Raw genomic sequence first — 18,533 nt, 5'->3', positions numbered from 1 at the left:
GCCCTCTCCCTTCCTCTCTGTAAAAAAATCAATGAAATATATTTTTAAAAAAATAGCCATGGCCGGTGTGGCTCAGTTGATAGAGCGGCCTGCAGACTGAAGGGTCCTGGGTTCGATTCCGGTCAAGGGCACATGCCCGGGTTGTGGGCTCGATCCCCAGTGGGGGTCGTGCAGGAGGCAGCTGATCCCTGATTCTCTCCCATCATGGATGTTTTTCTCCTCTCTCTCTCTCTCCTCTCTCTCTCTCTCCCCCTCTCCCCTCCTCTCTGACATCAATAAAAATGCATTTTTTTTAAAAAATGCGTGTCTACTTGTCCCATGAATATTTCATGCTTTTTATGATTTGCCTTTGAATAATTTAGCACCAACATTGTTGTTACGTCCTTTAACGTCCGACTTTCATTCCTAAGAGTGGGCTCTTCTCCTGGCACAGACGGAGCCGGCGAATAGCTGTTGATTAACGCGTGAGCGCCTCGCTTTCCTCTTTTCGTTAATGTGCTCTGTTCCCTTTTAGTTATTCCTCTTTTAATTTTTAGCATTTGCCCGTTTGTAGTTAAACTTGGGCATCCATCCTCCCATCAGCACAAGTTCTGAGCGGATGGTTTCGTCTGATGTGATTGTTTCAGTTTTTCCATTGGTGGTTAACGGGTTTCAAACTTTGATTTTGTTTATTTTAAATAAATCTTTATTGATTTCAGAGAGGAAGGGAGGGGGAAAGAGAGATAGAAACATCCATGATGAGAGAGAATCATGGATCGGCCGCCTCCTGCACGCCCCACACTGGGGATGGATCCCACAACCCGGGCCTGTGCCCTAACCGGAATCGAACCCGGGACCCTTCAGTCTGCAGGCTGACGCTCTATCCACTGAGCCACACCGGTCAGGGCCAAACTTTTAATTTTACCTTTTAAAGTCCTGATTTGTATATTTTTTTGCCCCCTTTAATCTCTCTATGTTTCACTTCTAAATTCTTTTTTAAAAAAATAGATGCCAGCTCTCTTTATTGTTATTGTGATTATGATTGTTATTATTACTGGTGTTTTATTATTTTATTTTAATATTATTCTGTATTACTTTCAGGTGCACATAGCGGTTAGACAAACATATACTTTACAGAGTGGGTCCCCCTAATATTTCAAGTCCCCCCCCCTCCGGCCTGTACATGGCTATTACAATATATTTTTTCCCTCCATTGACCTCTCCCCGGCCGCTCCCAGCCACGCCCCCCCCAGCCCTCACACCCCTAGTGTCTGTGTCCATTGGTTATGCTTATATGCATGCATACAAGTCCTTTGGTTGATCTCTTACCCCCTCTCCCCCATCACCTTCCCTCTGAGGTTTGATGGTCAGTTTGATGCTTCTCTGTCTCTCGTTCTAATTCTAAATTCTTATATTTCTTTTCTTTTAAAATATATTTGTTACTGATTTCAGAGAGAAAGGGAGAGGGAGAGGGAGATGGGGAGAAACATCAATGATGCTTGTGTATTTCTCTTAAGGAGATGTGTGTATTTCACCTCCTCAAGAATCAATGCCCTGCCCTGACCGGTGTGGCTCAGTGGATAGAGCGCCGGCCTGCAGACTGAAGGGTCCCGGGTTCGATTCCGGTCAAGGGCATGGACCTTGGTTGTGGGCACATCCCCAGTGGGGGGTGTGCAGGAGGCAGCTGATGGATGTTTCTCTCTCATCGATGTTTCTGACTCTCTATCCCTCTCCCTTCCTCTCTGTAAAAAATCAATAAAAACATATATTTTTAAAAATAAAAAGAATCAATGCCCTGATGGAAAATCGCACCAGGACCTCCTGGTTCAAAGGTCGATGCTCAACCACTGAGCCACACTGGCCGGGCTCCATATACTCTTAAGCAAATCGTGCCTGGTGGGTGGAAGCCCTAATCCCACGGTCCCATGGTAACAGGATGCCTTTGTTCCCCGGCAACAGGAGGCAGGAGCCCTCAGCTGTCGGGTTCCAGCGCGCTCAGGCCGGGAGAGGACGCAGCATCTCCGGGCCCAGAACCACTTACGGAATCTCACCCCGTCCTCTGGGACCGGGCGTGGGGCGGGCCCCTGGGCTCCGTGTCCCGTAGGAAGGAGCCAGAGTGTATGGGCGTGGAGGCCCCCCACACACTGGAGAAGCGAGAGCAGCCTTAGGCCATTTGTTTTATTTTAGTTTTTGAGGGGGGAGGGGGGAGGGAGGGTGGACTATTGGCGGGCGAAATCAGCCAAACTGATACATCAGTTACACTCCCTTCAAGCATTTTCCCAGTTGTCGGTGAATTTTTATTTTCTTTATACCTTTTGTTGTCAAAAAAAGATTTTTTTGTATTTTTATTTGTTTTTTTTAAACATGTATTTCTTGATTTCAGAGAGGAAGGGAGAGGGGGAGAGAGATAGAGACATCCATGATGAGCGAGAATCGTGGATCAGCTGCCCCCTGCACGCCCCCCACTGGGGATCGAGCCCGCAACCCGGGCCTGTGCCCTGACCGGGAATCGAACCCAGGACCCTTCTGTCCGCAGGCCGACGCTCTATCCACTGAGCACACCGGCCAGGGATTATTTTTTGCATTTTTAAGCGGGCTACATGTTTCTGTAAAGGTGTTCCGTTTCCTGCATTGATTAAATCATTTCTCTAACCCAGGGGTCCTCAAACCACGGCCCGCGGGCCACATGCAAATACAGATATTGTATTTGTTCCCGTTGTGTTTTATTACTTCAAAATAAGATATGTGCAGTGTGCACAGGAATTTGTTCATAGTTTTTTTTAAACTATAGTCCGGCCCTCCAACGGTCTGAGGGACAGTGAACTGGCCCCCTATTTAAAAAGTCTGAGGACCCCTGCTAATCCCTAAGTTACATAATGGTTGCGGTCGGCGGTATTCTGCTGTGGAACATATTCTAGGAGCACAAATCCGGGCAAAGCCCTGGCCGGTGTGGCTCAGTGGAGAGAGCATCGGCCTGTGGACTGAAGGGTCCTGGGTTCAATTCCCAGTCAAGGGCACATGCCCGGGTTGCAGGCACATCCCCAGTAGGGGGAGTGCAGGAGGCAGCCGATCCATGCTTCTCTCTCATCATGGATGGTTCTATCTCTCTCCCTCTCCCTTCCTCTCTGACATCAATAAACAATATATTTTAAAAAAAGAAGATATAGGGGGAGAAAAGGGAATATTTCTATTCTAGAGGCCTGGTGCACGAATTCGAGCACAGGTGCGTTCCCTCAGCCTGGTCGGTGATTGGGCCAATCAGGACCATCTCGCCCAGTCCCGATCAGGGCTGATGGGGGCCGGCCAGCCAGGGAGGGACCGCGGGAGGGCTCCAGGGCGTGTCCGGCCCGGCTTGCCCAGTCCTGATCGGCCGGACCCCAGCAGCCAGCTAACCTACTGGTCAGAGCGCCTGACCCCTGGTGGTCAGTGCATGTCATAGCGACTGGTCCACGGGTCAACTGAACGTCTACTGATCAGTTGGACACTTAACATATCACAGGGGTGGGCAACCTTTTTGGGAGTGCGTGCCAAACCAGCAAAATCTCTGGCTCAGAATTCTCCTGCGTGCCAACCCTAACTTTTTGAGAACATGTGACGCCGACTTGCTATCTCTTAAGGTGTACGTATGTGAAGAACCTTGAAGAAATAATAAAATTCATTCGAGCGACAAAAACAGTCTATGATGATGAAAAATACATTTATTTTTTAATGTCTACACGCACACGGATAGTCGGACAGAAAATGTTATGACTCCGTGTGATAGTATCAGTGGGACTTTTGCGGCTGCATCGCCGATGACAGAGATTTTACATCAGGTTTCTATTTCGTGGCCTTCAGAGATACGCACGCGCTACTACTGTCATCCGTCAGGCTCCTCCTCTTATGAGACCTAACAAAATCCACCCCTGAGAGCAAAGATTCACAATTGTAAACGGAAGATTACAAGAGAGGGTTTCATGTGCCGTGTTTGGCACGCGTGCCAGGGGTTGCCCACCCTGGCATATTGGGCTTTCGCATGTATAGATGGGTATGAAAACATAATCACAGTCATATGCGGGGAACGTATCCTCCATCAATTCCTGGTTTTCCTCAAAATAACCTGTCCGTGTCACGCAAGGCCAGTCCTATTCCCAGGTGTTACTTAGACGGGAGGTGGGAATGGGGAAGACACTGTAGGGAGGTTGAATACACAAGTTGGTGTTTTTTTTAAAAGTAAGAATTATAACATTTTAATGAGACTATAGGAATTAGCCCTGGCCAGTTCGGCTCAGTGGCTAGAGCGTCGGCCTGCTGACGGAAGGGTCCCGGGTTTGATTCCCGCTCAGGGCACAGGCCCGGGCTGCGGGCTCGATCCCCATCGTGGGGTGTGCAGGAGGCAGCCGATCCATGGCTCTCTCTCATCACTGACGTCTCTCGCTCTCTATCTCCCTCTCCCTCCCTCTCTGCAATCAATACAAATATTTTTAAATAAAAAAGGGAATCAAAGATGATAGGAGTGTGAAGTGAGAGGGACCGAGAGAGCTATGGCCAGGCGTGCCTGGCCTGCAGGAGTGGCCACGGCCCGGCTGGACGCCTGCTCCCGGGCCCGTGGCTGAGCTGCATGGCCACCGCCGGAGACAGCGCTCCAGGAAGCAGCCCTGAAAAGGGAGTAAAAATGGCCCCGTCCATTCTGGGCCCACAAAGGGCCCGGCTCGGGGAGGGATCCCGGGCTGCGTGTCATCCCCCTGCCCCCGCGCCACCTCGGCCGCTGTGCGGGTTATTTCATAACCGTGTCCACACGTCGCCGCCCGAGTATGTCTGTCTGTGCTCTTCTGGGGGCAGACGCCCCGCAGCCCTGCAGCGCGGAGGCCATCGGAGACGGGAAGCCAGCTCTCTGCTCTTCCCACTGCTCAGCGGGCGGGGCTGCCCTGGCACCCTGCTGACCACCCGGGGAGCGTGTCCAACCCGGATGCTTCTGTATTTTTTTAAAAATATATTTTATTGGTTTTTTTACAGAGAGGAAGGGAGAGGGATAGAGAGTTAGAAATATCGATGAGAGAGAAACATCCATCGGCTGCCTCCTGCACGCCCCCCACTGGGGATGTGCCCGCAGCCGAGGTCCATGCCCTTGACTGGAGTCGAACCCGGGACCCTGCAGTCCGCAGGCCGACGCTCTACCCACTGAGCCACACCGGTCAGGGCCGCACTTTTCTAATATATCCATATTCACAATCAATGGTCTTTTTATTTTTTTACTTATATTTTAAAAATATTTTATATTTCTTTATTGATATCAGAGGAGAGAGAGAGAGAGAGATAGAAACATCAATGATGAGAGAGAATCATGGATCAGCTGCCTCCTGCACGCCCCCCGCCCCCCCCACTGGGGATCAAGCCCCCAACCCAGGCATGTGCCCTTGGCCGGAATCGAACCCGGGACCCTTCAGTCCACGGCCGATGCTCTATCCACTGAGCCAAGCCGGCCAGGACTCAATGGTCTTTTTAATTGGCTGGGGGGGGGGGCCGGGGGGAGTCTATGAATTAGGTGCACTTCCGTTTACGTAAACATTTCCATACTGTTGACATTTCACCACCTCCAATATTTCATTATCCTTAACCACCTCACAATGAGCATGCTTGTGTGAAACTCAGTTTCCATATTTTTTAAAAATATATTTTATTGAATTTTTACAGAGAGGAAGAGAGAGGGATAGAGAGTTAGAAACACCATCAGCTGCTTCCTGCACACCCCCACCGGGGATGTGCCTGCAACCAAGGTACATGCTCTTGGCCGGAATCGAACCCGGGACCCTTCAGTCCGCAGGCCGACGCTCTATCCACTGAGCCACACCGGCCAGGGCTCCATATTTTTTTTTTATTAGGAACGTGAGCGAGACTCATCCTGGTGGGAATTCAGAGTCCAGGAGTCGGAGAGTTAGCAACTGGGTGCTCATCCCTCAACGATGGCTTGTCTTTTGTTGTTGTTGGTTCTCACCAGAGGGCAATTTTCCACTGATTTTGAGGGCAAGAGGAAGGGAGGAGAGACAGAGAGAAACATCGATGTGAGAGAGACACATCCATGGGTTGCCTCCTGCACGCGCCCCGACCAGGGCCCAGGCCGGGGAGGAGCCTGCAACTGAGGTCCGTGCCCTTGACCGGAATCGAACCTGGGACCCTTCGGTCCACATGTCGGCTCTCTATCCACTGAGCCACACCGGCCAGGGCAGCAGTGGACTGTTAAAGCCACAGTGCACTGCTCCTCACTGTCAGATGACAGACACCCAGGTCCCTCAGCACAACACAGAGCAGCACGTGCCAGCGTGGCCTTCAGCCTGGCCAGCGAGGGGCCGGGGGCTGGGGAGCTGCCCCAGGAGCAGGTCCAGGAGGCAGGGCGTTGGGGATGCAGAACGAACTGGCTCATCGACAGAAAGCTGTGCCTTGGCCCCACAGGGTGGTTTTAAAGGAAAGTAATTTTTGGAATTGGCTTTGGACCGGACAGGAATGCCCAAGGGAGCCTGTAACTTTAACACCCGGGTTCTCAATCACCTGGTCACTGCCCCGGCCAGTGTCGCTCAGTGGATAGAGCCTCGGCGTGGGGACCAAAGGGTCCTGGGTTCGATTCCGGTCCAGGGCATGGACCTCGGTTGCAGGCTCCTCCCCGGCCCGGGCCCTGGCCGGGGGTGCGTGCCGGAGGCGACCCATCGGTGTGTCTCTCACATCGATGTCTCTCTCTCTCTCTCTCTCCCTTCTGCTCTTTCTAAGAATCAATGGGAAAATATCCTCGGGGGAGGAGTAAAAAAAAAGATGAAGAAGAATAAATGCAGTGGATTGAAGTTCATCCAATTTGTTGAGCTCATAATGATAAAAAAATATAAAAGCTCCTTGAGAGAGTCCTAAGGGACTGACTATTCTGCAAACTGGTAAAGTGAGAAAAAGAATCAAACCTTTAAAAAAAGAACGAACGAAAGAAAGAGGGAGGGAGGGAGGGAGGGAGGGAGGGAGGGAGGGAGGGAGGGAGGGAGGGAGGGAGAAATCTCCTTTCCACCGGCTGGCGGCTGGCGGAGCTGCCCTGCTGGGCGCAGCTAACAAGGTGTGCATGTGTGCCCACTGTGTGCGCACGTGTGTATACATGTGTATGCGCTGTGTGCGCGCATATGCGTGCGTGTGTGCGTGTGCACGTGGGTGTGTGTGCATGCATGTGTGTATTGTGTGTGCACGTGCATCTGTGTGCATGTGCGCGTGTGCATGTGCTCGTGTGAGTGAGTGTGTGTGTCTGTGTGTGTGTGTGAGTGTGTGTGAGTGTGCATGAGTGTGTGCGTGTGTGAGTGAGTGTGTGTGGGCGTGTGTGCATGCGTGCATGTGTGTCTGTGTGAGTACGTGTGTGTGCGTGTGCATGTGTGTGAGTGTGTGTGAGTGTGAGTACGTGTGTGGGCATGTGTATGTGTGCGCGCCCATGTGTGTGAGTGTGTGTGTGAGTGTGTGTCCCGTGACAGGCAGTGACCCTGGGCGGCAGCTCCCAGTGACCTGCAGGGGCCTCCCGTTCACGGCCATGTGCGGCGGCTGCAGTTCTGGCTTCCGCCACCAGATGGCGCCCGCGTCCCAGCCCTGGGCCGTCACCGCCTGGGACCGCCTGCGCTTAGACTCTGGGTGAAAGGCCTCCCCAATGTGACCGCCTGGCAGGGCCCGGAGGGCTGACTCCGCGGGGTGTGGGCTGAGGGGGAGGAATTCCCGCCGGCTGGGCCTCCGGGGGTGGAGCTGAGAGCACCGTTCAGTGTCCGCTTAATACATATTAAATATATGTGTAAATGTTAAATATATATACATACATACTGGCATATACTCGAGGCCCGATGCATAAAATCTGTGCATATATTTTATATATGTTTGTGTGTGTGTGTGTGTATATATATATAATATAAACTAGAAGCCCGATGCACATAATCTGTGCACAAGCAGGCCTTCCTTCCCCCGGCTGCTGGCACCCAGGACCCGGGCTTCCCTCTCAGCTCTGGCTTTTGTCCGTAAGGTCGTCCGGAAGGACGTCCGGTCTAATTAGCACATTATGCTTTTATTATTACAGATTTTTATTGATTTCAGACAGGAAGGGAGAGGAAGGGAGAGGGAGAGAAACATCCACGATGAGAGAGAATCGTGGATCGGCCACCTCCTGCACACCCCACACTGGGATCGAGCCCGCCACCCGGGCCTGTGCCCTTGACCAGAACCAAACCCGGGACCCTTCCATCCACAAGCCGGCGCTCTATGCGCTGAGCCACACCAGCCAGGGCCCATTCGGTCTCTGGAACGAGGTGGCTTGGGCCCCCCGACCCCCTGGGGGGAGTAGGGGGCTGAGCAGCAGGCGGCAGGCAGGGGGAGTGGGGGGCCATCCCTGCTCTGTCCGGCTCTTACACCCCAGGCGCCCCTCCCACCTGCCGGCACCCCCGTGGGCCAGGCCTGGGCGCAGGTGGCAATCGCAGAGCATCTCCCCTCCGCGTGCCCTTGACCGGGTCTTGGTCAGGGGGGTCCCAGCCTCTGTCCTCACAGCGTCCGTCCGGCATGAGCCAGAGCGGGTTCCCCCATCTCCACTTCAGCTTCTCCCTGGAGAGCCGTGCTGTCTGCGACCTGGACACTTGGGGCGCAGCCTGGGGGTCCCCCTGGGGCCCAGCACGCTGTCCTGGTCCCTTCGTTCTCATGGAGGTGAATCTCTGATGGCCCTCAAAGCCCTCTCTCCTCCGACCCCAATGTGCCAAGTCATGAGTGCTGTCCCCCCAGGGGCCCAGCCCCGCTGGGTTCGAGGTCCCCGTCACCCAGGGGAGGGGGTGACAGGTTGGGGGCTGTGGCCTGCGGACCCAGTGCCTTCATGATTCCCTCCCTGGGAGTCAGGATTCTACTGCAAACGTGGGGGTGGGGGGCCGGAGGGTAGGGGGGGCTCATGATGTCCCTGAACAAGGCTGTCCCTAGGCCTCCGGCCCCCCCTGGCCAGTTCCTCCCCTTCCCACACCGGACACGGCGGGCGGGGCACCGGCTGGACACCACCCATCTGTCCGCGCCCGGCTGGCGGCCACTGTAATTGCATCTGTCCATTTCCTGTGCGGTTCACAGCGAGGTCAGGAGGCCGCAGGGGAGGACAGGGGTGGGGAGGTGTGAGCCGGGCCTGGGTGGGTGCAGGCGGCCATCGGGGCTCAAGGGCCAGAAGGGCCCACTCCGGGGACTCGCAGGAGGGTGTGGGGCGAGCTGTCAGCCTCTGGGGACCGGCATCCAAGAGCCAGGACTTCCCAGGAGGCGTGGATCACAGAACCGGCCGGGGCCACGGGTCATGTGACGACTGCAGGGCCCGGCCGGCGTGGCTCAGTGGTTGGGTGTCGACCTGTGAACCAGGAGGTCAGGGTTCGATTCCCGGTCAGGGCACAGGCCTGGGTTGCGGGCTCCATCCCCAGTGTGGGGCGTGCAGGAGGCAGCCGGTCCATGATTCTCTCTCATCATGGATGTTTCTCTCTCTATCCCTCTCCCTTCCTCTCTGTAAAAAACCAATAAAATAGATTTAAAAAATAATAATAATAACGACCCAGAGGAAGGCTGTCTTAGTGAACAACCGCAAACAGCCACCAGGGGGCGCTCAGCAGCCCGGCTTCTGTCCCCATTAATTATTCCAGGTCTTTACAGTCAGCGTGCCATTTGCACAAAAGGATTTGCATTTGGAAAGGTAGCTTAGAGCTTCCCGACCCCCACCCCCACCCCCAGCAATTGACACTGCTTTATTTTCAAATACCCTTTCTTTCTTTCTTTTTAAAAAAATTTTTTTTTATTGGTGTTTTCACAGAGAGGAAGGGAGAAGGATAGAGAGTTAGAAACATCGATGAGAGAGAAACATCCATCAGCCACCTCCTGCACGCCCCCCAGTGGGGATGTGCCCGCATCCGAGGTCCATGCCCTTGACCGGAATCGAACCCGGGACCCTTCAGTCCGCAGGCCGACGCGCTATCCACCGAGCCACACCGGTCAGGGCTACCCTTTCTTTTTATACTAGTTTAGCTGTTAATTTTTAATTTTTATTGTTTTGTGAATCCTCCCCTGAGGATATTTCTCCATTGATTTTCAGAGAGAGGGAGAGACAGAGAGGAACATCGACGCGAGAGAGACACATCGATGGGTTGCCTCCTGTGCCCAGGCCGGGGCGGAGCCTGCAACCGAGGCCAGTGCCCTTGACCGGACTCGAACCCGGGACCCTCCAGAAGGGCTAGAGGTTTCCCATGAAGGTGCGAGTCCCCCTGGTGTGGGCCGGCAGGGGGGAGGCACAGGCAAGGGGCCGCCAGCTTTCAGAAGACGTGGGTCCCAGGCCGGGGCAGGCAACCTGTCCGTCTGTCCTCCCGCGTGGCTGTCTGTCGGCTGCCTCTGTGTTCCGCGGCCCCTCGGGGGCCGTCTGAAGGCCGCTCCCCAATGGCTCTCCTGCTCAGCGGCCTTTGATGCAGAGAAATGATAATGCGTTCAGGATGCTCTCAGAAGTCCCCCGGGGGAGTTAATTTGTTTACAGGATTGTGGATCGCAGGGGGAGCCGGCAGGGGAGCCGAGGCCTCCCTCAGCCCTGCCCGGGGAGGTCACAAGGTCACGGACAGCAGGGTCTGCAGGCCCAGCGAGCCCCAGGGCCCCCCAGACCCAGGCCACCGGGCCCTGCTCTCGGGGTCGCCCTCACATCACCCACCAGCTCGCTCAGCTGTCTGCTCTGGGCCTGGTACCGAGCGGCGCACCTTCACGTAAAATGTCCAATCAACAGCCCTGGCCGGTGTGGCTCAGTGGACAGAGCGTCGGCCTGCGGACTGAAGGGTCCCGGGTTCGATTCCAGCCAAGGGGACATGCCCGGGTTGCGGGCTCCATCCCCGGCAGGAGGCAGCCGACCCATGGTTCTCTCTCACCATGGATCTCTCTCTTTCTCCCTCTTCCTTCCTCTCTGAATTCAATAAAAATGTATTTTTTAAATAAAACGTAAAAAGACATCGCTAAGCCTGGGCTGTCTGCGTAGAGCATCAGTCGGCCCCGGCGCTCAGGGCGTCTGCTCGGGGTCAAGCTGGTGGTTCGGGGGGAAAATTCAACAGCAAAATCACTCGTTCTCACGTCTCCACCAATCGCATTGCTATCCACACGCTTGGACAGTCGATTCTGTTAAAATATATATATTTTTATTGATGTCAGGGAGGAAGGGAGAGGGAGAGCGAGAGAGAGACCTCAAGGATGAGAGGGAATCACCAATCAGCTGCCTCCCGCACGCCCCCTACTGGGGATCGATCCTGCAACCCGGGCCTGTGCCCTGCCCGGGAATCGAACCCGGGACACCCCTCAGTCTACAGCCCGACGCTCTACCCACTGAGCCACACCGGCTGGGGCAGAAACAGTTTATTCTCGAGCCTCTTCCCTGAATAGCCTTTTCCAGACCCCCAAACACGTCTCCGAGGTGGGCAAGTCGGCCCGTCAAACCCAGAGCTACGAACTCGGTGTCTCAGGCGCAGGCGCCGGGCATGTCTCGGGATAGAGTTCGCTCAGCGACGGGAAGAGGCCGGTTTCACGGATGACGCGGGGCGTGGATGTCTGTGTTCTGGAAGCCAAGCCGCCCGCCGGTGTCTGCTCCGGCCTCCTGGGATCGATAACGAAATTTCACTCCTTTCTTCTTTTCAGGCTGAAAGGCACTGCCGTGTTGAACAAACAGGTTTATCCTGCGACGCCCTCCCCCTCCTCCCCTGCCTCCTCCCACCGCAAGGTCCTGTTGGCGTTTGGTCGGGGAAATCGCAGTGTTCGCCCGTTTTGACATTGCACCCTGAGTTTTTTTTTAAAAAATGTCCCACTTGTAAGCGTTTGAGGGATTTTTAGTCGTTTTCTCTATACACACACACTGGCCCTGGCCGGTGTGGCTCAGTGGATAGAGCGTCGGCCTGCGGACCGAAGGATCCCGGGTTCGATTCCGGTCAAGGGCACGGACCTCGGTGGCAGGCTCCTCCCCAGCCCGGGCCCTGGTCGGGGCGCGTGCAGGAGGCAACCCATCAATGTATGTCTCTCACATCGATGTTTCTGTCAGTCTGTCCCTCTCTCTTCCTCTCTCTTTAGAAATCAATCGGACAATATCCTCGGGGGAGGATTAACAACAAATTATATACGTACTAGAGGCCCGGTGCATGAAATTCATGCACTGGGGGCTGGGGGCGGGGGGTGCCCTCAGCCCCTCCTGCACCTTCTCACAGTCTGGGAGCCCCTCGATGGATCTCCCCGACAGTGGGAGGCCCCGCCCACTCTGTGCAGCCTGTTGATCAGTGGCCTGGGCCTCCCTCTTTGGGGTGATCTTGGAGCCCCCCGATTGATCCTCCTGCCAGCAGGTGGCCTGGGCCTCCCTCTGCAGGGCACTCATGGGGTGATGGCCAGGCCTCCGACCAATCGCATCGCACCCCCCTAGGCTGGCCTGGCACCAGGGGGTGTCGTAGCGTGGTCGTCTTGACGGTCGTTCCACTGTTTGGCTGTTCGGTTGATTTGCATATTATGCTTTTATTATTATAGACTAGAGGCCTGGTGCACAAAATTTGTGCACAGGGGGTGAGGGTGACCCTCAACCCAGCCTGCACCCTCTCCAATCCAGGACCCTTGGGGGATGTCCCTCTGCTGGTTTAGGCCTGATCCCATGGGCAGTCAGACATCCCTCTCACAATTCAGAAACACTGGCTCCTAACCACTCACCTGCCTGCTGCCTAATGCCCCTAACTGCCCTCCCCTGCCGGCCTGGTTGCCCCTAACTGCCCTCCCCTGCCGGCCTGGTCGCCCCTAACCTCCTGGAAGCCTGATCTCGCCCCCAGCTGCTCTCCCCTGCCGGCCTGATCGGCCCTAACTGCCTGTGCCTTGGCCCCCACCACCATGGCTTTGTCGGGAAGGAAGTCGGACATCCATAAGAGGGCTGGTCACCCCAGTTAATTAGCATATTATTCTCTTATTAGTACAGATGTGCTGGCTTCAGTTAAAACCCTCCAGCATATCTGAAGCCTCTAACCAAATCGAGAGAGGAGGTCCCGTGCATGCAGGAAATCTGTCCCCTGGCATCCCCTGCCCTCCCTTCCTCTTGCCTGGGCCCTGGGAGCCCAAGGAGCCGGAGCCAGGAAGGTGCCAGGGAAGGGAACCGGGGTCCCTCACCCACGGCCTCGCCTTACACCTGGGAGCCTGGCCGACTTCACATCAGAAACCCTCTTCCCAGTCATCATCACAACTCACCGCCACAATAGCTTGTAAAGAGAGGGACTTTTTAAAAATATAGATATTTTATTGATTTTTCACAGAGAGGAAGGGAGAGGGATAGAGAGTTAGAAACATCGATGAGAGAGACACATCGATCAGCTGCCTCCTGCACCCCCCTTGGGATGTTCCCACAACCCAGGTACATGCCCTTGACCAGAATCGAACCTGGGACCCTTCAGTCCGCAGGCCGACGCTCTGTCCACTGAGCCAAATCAATTCGGGCTAAAGAGAGGGACTTTTATCAACATGCTAGAGGCCCGGTGCACGAAATTCATGCACGGGTAGGTTCCCTAGGCCTGGTCGGGGATCAGGGTCGATCCGGGCCTTCCGGGTGCTGGCCGGGGCCTTCCTTCGTTCATGCCGCCCCCTGGTCATCAGCACACGCCAGAGCGAGCGATCGAATTCGTGGTCTCCTGGTCGAACTCCCGCGGGGACAATTTGCATATTAGGCTTTTATATATATATATATAAATTATTTTTAATGACAATCCCTTTGTCCAGTAATTTCACTTCTAGAAAACTAAACCTAAAGAAACAATATTTTTCCCGGCCCATGAGGCTCAGTGGTTGAGCGTCGACCTAGGAACCAGGAGGTCAGGGTTCAATTCCTGGTTGGGGCACAGGCCCGGTTTGCGGGCTCCATCCCCAGTGTGGGGCGTGCAGGAGGCCGCCGAGCCATGATTCTCTCTCATCATGGATGTTTCCCTCCCTCCCTCTCCCTTCCTCTCTGAAACCAATGTTTTAAAAAAACCGGATAAAAATGCATCAGCACAGATGTTTTGGCTGTGCCTCTCGCGGACGATGCTGGCGAGGGCGGTCAGGAATCTGACGTGCTCTCACCCTCTTTCCTGAGAGCAAACTAGGGGGAAACAAGCTATGCTTTGCCTTGTCCCCCAGCGTTTTGTGGACACCAGGTGTGGCACCCGGTATGTGTGCCGCTTTCCAAACCACAGAGCCCTGTCCGGGCACAGACGGTCCCAGATGGGAATCCTGCGTGATGTCTACCTCACTGGCCACGCCCACCACTGGGCTGCTAGACTCAGGCCAGTGTCTGCTGCTGTCCCCACCGTCACATTCATATCGGTGATAAACATTCATATTCATGAGCGATGTGCATATTCATGAGCGATATGCATAGTCATGAGGAACATGCATATTCATGACTGGCCTCTGGCCTCTCCCTGCCCAGCCCCAGCTGCAGGCAGTCCTGCTCTGGGCAAAGAGGGGGAGCAGCTGGCCGCCCATCCAGAAACTTCCTGAGCAGACCCTGCCGCCTCCTCCCGCGCCCTCCCCATCCCTAGGGGACCCCCAAGACCTCTCCGCTCCATGACACCCTCCAGGGCGTCCCAGCGCCCCAGAGGCACCCGGAGAAATGCTAGCCAGCACTACCTGTTCCAGGAGTCCCTGCTGCTCAGGTGAGCCGGGCAGCGCGGGGGGCAGCCGGGGCAGGGGTCTGGGATTGGGGGGGGCCTGGAGGGGGGCTTCGCTTGCCTCTGACCTGAGGGCTGAGTCCCCATCCTGTTCAGAAACTCCCTCCTCCAGGTCCCCCTGCACCTGCCACCCCGGCAGCCCGGGCAGGTGCAGGAGGGGGAGGGCGCTGCCCGCTTCCTAGTCCCGGGGGGTGGGGGACCGGATCCCCAGGCCTGCGCCCCCCTGGCTTCCTGCCGGCCAGGCCACAGGCGCCCTGATCCGTCCGTGAGCTCGGGCGGCAGCGGCCACAGACGGAGATAATGAGATCTGTCTTCCTGAGCGCGTCTGTGCGCACTGGTCCCTGTTGACGGGGTGGAGCGGCGGTTCCCAACCTTCCTGACCCGCGACCCCCCATACGGCTCCTCATGCTGGGGGGACCCCAACCATAACGTTATTTCCGCTGCTGCTTCATCGCTGTCATGTTGCTGCTGTGATGAACCGTCATGTAAATACCTGATATGCAGGATGGATTTTCATGATTACAATTGAACATAAAGCACAGTGATTCATCACAAAAACAATATGTCATTATAGGTGTGTTTTCCGACTGTCTTAGGTGACCCCTGTGAAAGGGGCGTTTGGCCCCCAAAGGGGTCGCGACCCCCAGGTTGAGAACCGCTGGGGTAGATGAGCCCTCCGTGTGCTCAGGGGACGTGGGCGAAGCTGTTCTTCCAACAGGGGAGCCCCCTAACCTGGGGGACAGCGAGGGGCGGCTCTCTCCTCCCGTTTTAAAGCACATCCCTGGGACCTGGCCGGTGTGGCTCAGTGGATAGAGCGCCGGCCTGAGGACCGAAGTGTCCCGGGTTCGATTCCGGTCCAGGGCATGGACCTCGGTGGCAGGCTCCTCCCCGGCCCGGGCCCTGGTCGGGGTCATGCAGGAGGCAACCCATCGATGTGTCTCTCTGTCTCTCCCTCTCTCTGAAAGTCAATGGAAAAATATCCTGGGGTGGGGATTAGCAATAATAATGAGCCCTGACCAGTGTGGCTCAGTGGATAGAGCGTCGGCCTGCGGACTCAAGGGTCCCGGGTTCGGTTCCGGTCAAGGGCACGGACCTGGGTTGCGGGCACATCCCCGCAGGAGGCGGCTGATCGATGTTTCTCTCTCATCGATGTTTCGAGCTCTCTATCCCTCTCCCTTCCTCTCGGTAAAAAATCAATAAAATATATATGTTTTTTAAAAACACCAATAATAATGTAATGAAATGCAGTAAAGCGTATCCCTGGTGAAATAGCGGCCGCAGAGCGCACAGGTGCCACCCGAGGGGGCGCTCCCCAGGCCCCAGGTCTCCCTGGGGTGGCGCCGCCGCCCGCGGAGAAATGACTCTCCCCCGAGAAGAGCCGTCCGCGCCTGCTCCGCCCCCCTCGGGTCAGTTTCCCAGGAATCCAAGAGGAACGGCGGGGAGGGGTCTGGGGGGGAGGGGGGTGCAGCGTTGGGTTCCTATTAAATTTTATTTAATTGTTAGATATGTTTTTATGGATGTCAGAGAGGAAGGGAGAGGGAGAGAGGAACATCAGTGATGAGAGAGAATCCTGGACCGGCTGCCTCCTGCGCGCCCCGCACTGGGGATGGAGCCCGCCACCCGGGCCTGTGCCCCGACCGGGAATCGAACCCTGGCCTCCTGGGAATATCGCTCATCCCGAGTTGGGGTGCCCTCCCGACCCCCAGGGAGGGGCGGCCCGGGACTGCTAGCTGGGGGTGCTCCCGCTGCTCCTCCCGCCTCCCCCTCCCCCTTTCCCTCCCCCCTCCCCCTCCCCCCTCTCTCCAGGCGTTGCAGCCCCTGACCATCCCCCCCCCCCACCCCCCTGCGCAGCGGCCCGGAGGCGGAGGCGGAGGGCGGCCTGCCCGCCGACGTGGGGGACAGCAGCGACCCCGAGCGCATCTTCCAGAGCCTGCAGTTCCAGAAGGACCTCATGGCCAACATCCGCGGCCGGCCCTGGGCCATGCGCCGGAAGCTGCGGGCGCTCAGGTGAGGCGGGTGGGCGGGCGGACGGTCGGATGGACGGACGGCCGGGCTGCGATGGAAGGTGCGGCATCACTGGCACCTGCCCGCCCCTGGGGAGTGGTGGCAGACCCTGTGTGATGGGCAGGCAGGGCTCTGTGTGTGTGTGTGTGTGTGTGTGTGTGTGTGTGTGTTACATGTGTGTGTGTCTGGGTTACATGTGTGTGTGGGTTACGTGTGTGTGTGGGTTACGTGTGTGTTACATGTGGGGGTTGCATGTGTGTGTGGGTTACGTGTGTGTTACATGTGGGGGTTGCATGTGTGTGTGGGTTACGTGTGTGTTACATGTGGGGGTTGCATGTGTGTGTCTGGGTTACATGTGGGTGTATCTGGGTTATGTGTGGGGGGTTACATGTGTGTGTGTCTGGGTTACGTGTGTGTCTGTGTTATGTGCATGTGTGCGTCTGGGTTATGTGTGCATGTCTGGGTTACGTGTGTGTATCTCAGTTACATGTGTGGGTTACATGCACTACATGTATGTGTGGTTTTGTGCGTGTTACATGTGTGTGGGTTACATGTGTATGTGTGTCTGCGTTGTGTGTGTTACATGTGTGTCTGTCTGGGTTACGTATGTTGCATGTATGTGTGGCTACGTGTATGTTGTCTGTGTGGTTACATGTGTGTGTGTGTGTGTGCGCGCGCTGGGGGGAGGTGCTGGCTTCTCTCTCCTTTCCCAGCACCAGCTTCCAGCCCTGCGCCCGGTAAGAGCCAGTAACCGGCTCTAATCCCGACGGCACTGCCTGGGAGGGGCCCGCCCTCAGCTCTCCCTCCGCAGGGAGCCGCCCGCAGCCCTGGCCCTCCTGGGAGGGGGGTGCCAGCCAAGGGCGGGACAGGTCGCGGGTCAGACAGGGACCCCCCCGCTCAGCCAGATGGGAGGGGGGCGTCCGGTCTGCGCCCGGGGCAGCGGCCCCTGCCTGGGGGGCTGTCGCCCGCATCCCTGTGCCTGTTGTGCTCAGGCCCCCGGAATCGGCACTGGTCTGGGCTCCCCGGGGAGACCCCTGCCCCTCAGGTCGCCCCCCTCCCCTCCCGGCGCCGGCTTTCCTCCCTGATGGCTACTGGGCCCTCCTGGGTGTGCCAGGCGGTTTGTGGGTGTGAACACCCTCCCTCTGCTCCCATTAAGCAGGCAGCACCTTTTCCCAGAAGGAGGTGCTCTGAGTGCAGGGGCCGGGGGGGGGGAGAGGGCCAGGGAGGGGCCAGGCCCTGTCCGCTTCCAGGATTTGGGGGGGGCGGAGGACACTCCCTTGGGGTGTGGCCCCGACTTTGGTTGCAACAAGGTTAGTAAGGGACTTGCTGACTGAGGGGCCGTGAGCAGGGAAGCTGGGGTCCACCCCCAGGGCTCTGATCGGGGGCATTTGTGGTTGTCGTGTCCACATCAGAGGATGGGTGTTAGCAAGACCTACTGTGTGTTACCGAGACCTACTGTGTGTCACCGTCACAGCACTCGAACCTGTAGAGCAGTGGTTCTCTACCTTCTGGCCCTTTAAATACGGTTCCTCATGTGGTGACCCAACCATAAAATTATTCTCGTGGCTACTTCATCACTGTCTTGTTGCTACTGTGATGAATCGTCATGTAATATCTGATCTGCAGGATGGTCTTAGGCGACCCCTGTGAAAGGGTTGTGCGACCACCAAAGGGGTTGCGACCCACAGCTTGAGAACCGCTGATCTAGAGGATTTTGGGGAGTTTACTTGAGCTGTGGACGAAAGGGCCCACGTGCTGACCCGACAGCTCAGGGGGGGCCGGCGGGCGGCCTTGCAGACTCAGAGACCTCAGGGCACCACACGGGAGGGGCTGACGTTAAACTTGAGCTAGAAGCAGTGGTGGGGGGGTCACCTCCTG

At 56.4% G+C, this 18,533-nt stretch overlaps 1 protein-coding gene across 1 annotated transcript in view; it reads left to right on the top strand.

Moving 5' to 3' along the window:
- The first annotated feature begins 14,450 nt into the window (after window positions 1-14,450).
- Window positions 14,451-18,533, top strand: part of TMC3 (transmembrane channel like 3) — a 40,253-nt gene continuing 36,170 nt past the window's right edge. The window contains exons 1-2 of the mRNA XM_059677973.1: window positions 14,451-14,636; window positions 16,503-16,658. Coding sequence (XP_059533956.1) covers window positions 14,548-14,636; window positions 16,503-16,658 — 245 coding nt within the window. The 5' untranslated portion in view covers window positions 14,451-14,547. The remainder of the gene's footprint in view (window positions 14,637-16,502; window positions 16,659-18,533) is intronic.

This window comes from Myotis daubentonii, chromosome 21 (genome assembly GCF_963259705.1).
Source record: "Myotis daubentonii chromosome 21, mMyoDau2.1, whole genome shotgun sequence".
NCBI classification, from domain to species: Eukaryota; Metazoa; Chordata; class Mammalia; order Chiroptera; family Vespertilionidae; genus Myotis; species Myotis daubentonii.
Note: the sequence above shows the minus strand (reverse complement) of the source record. Positions and strands in the feature narration are given on the sequence as shown.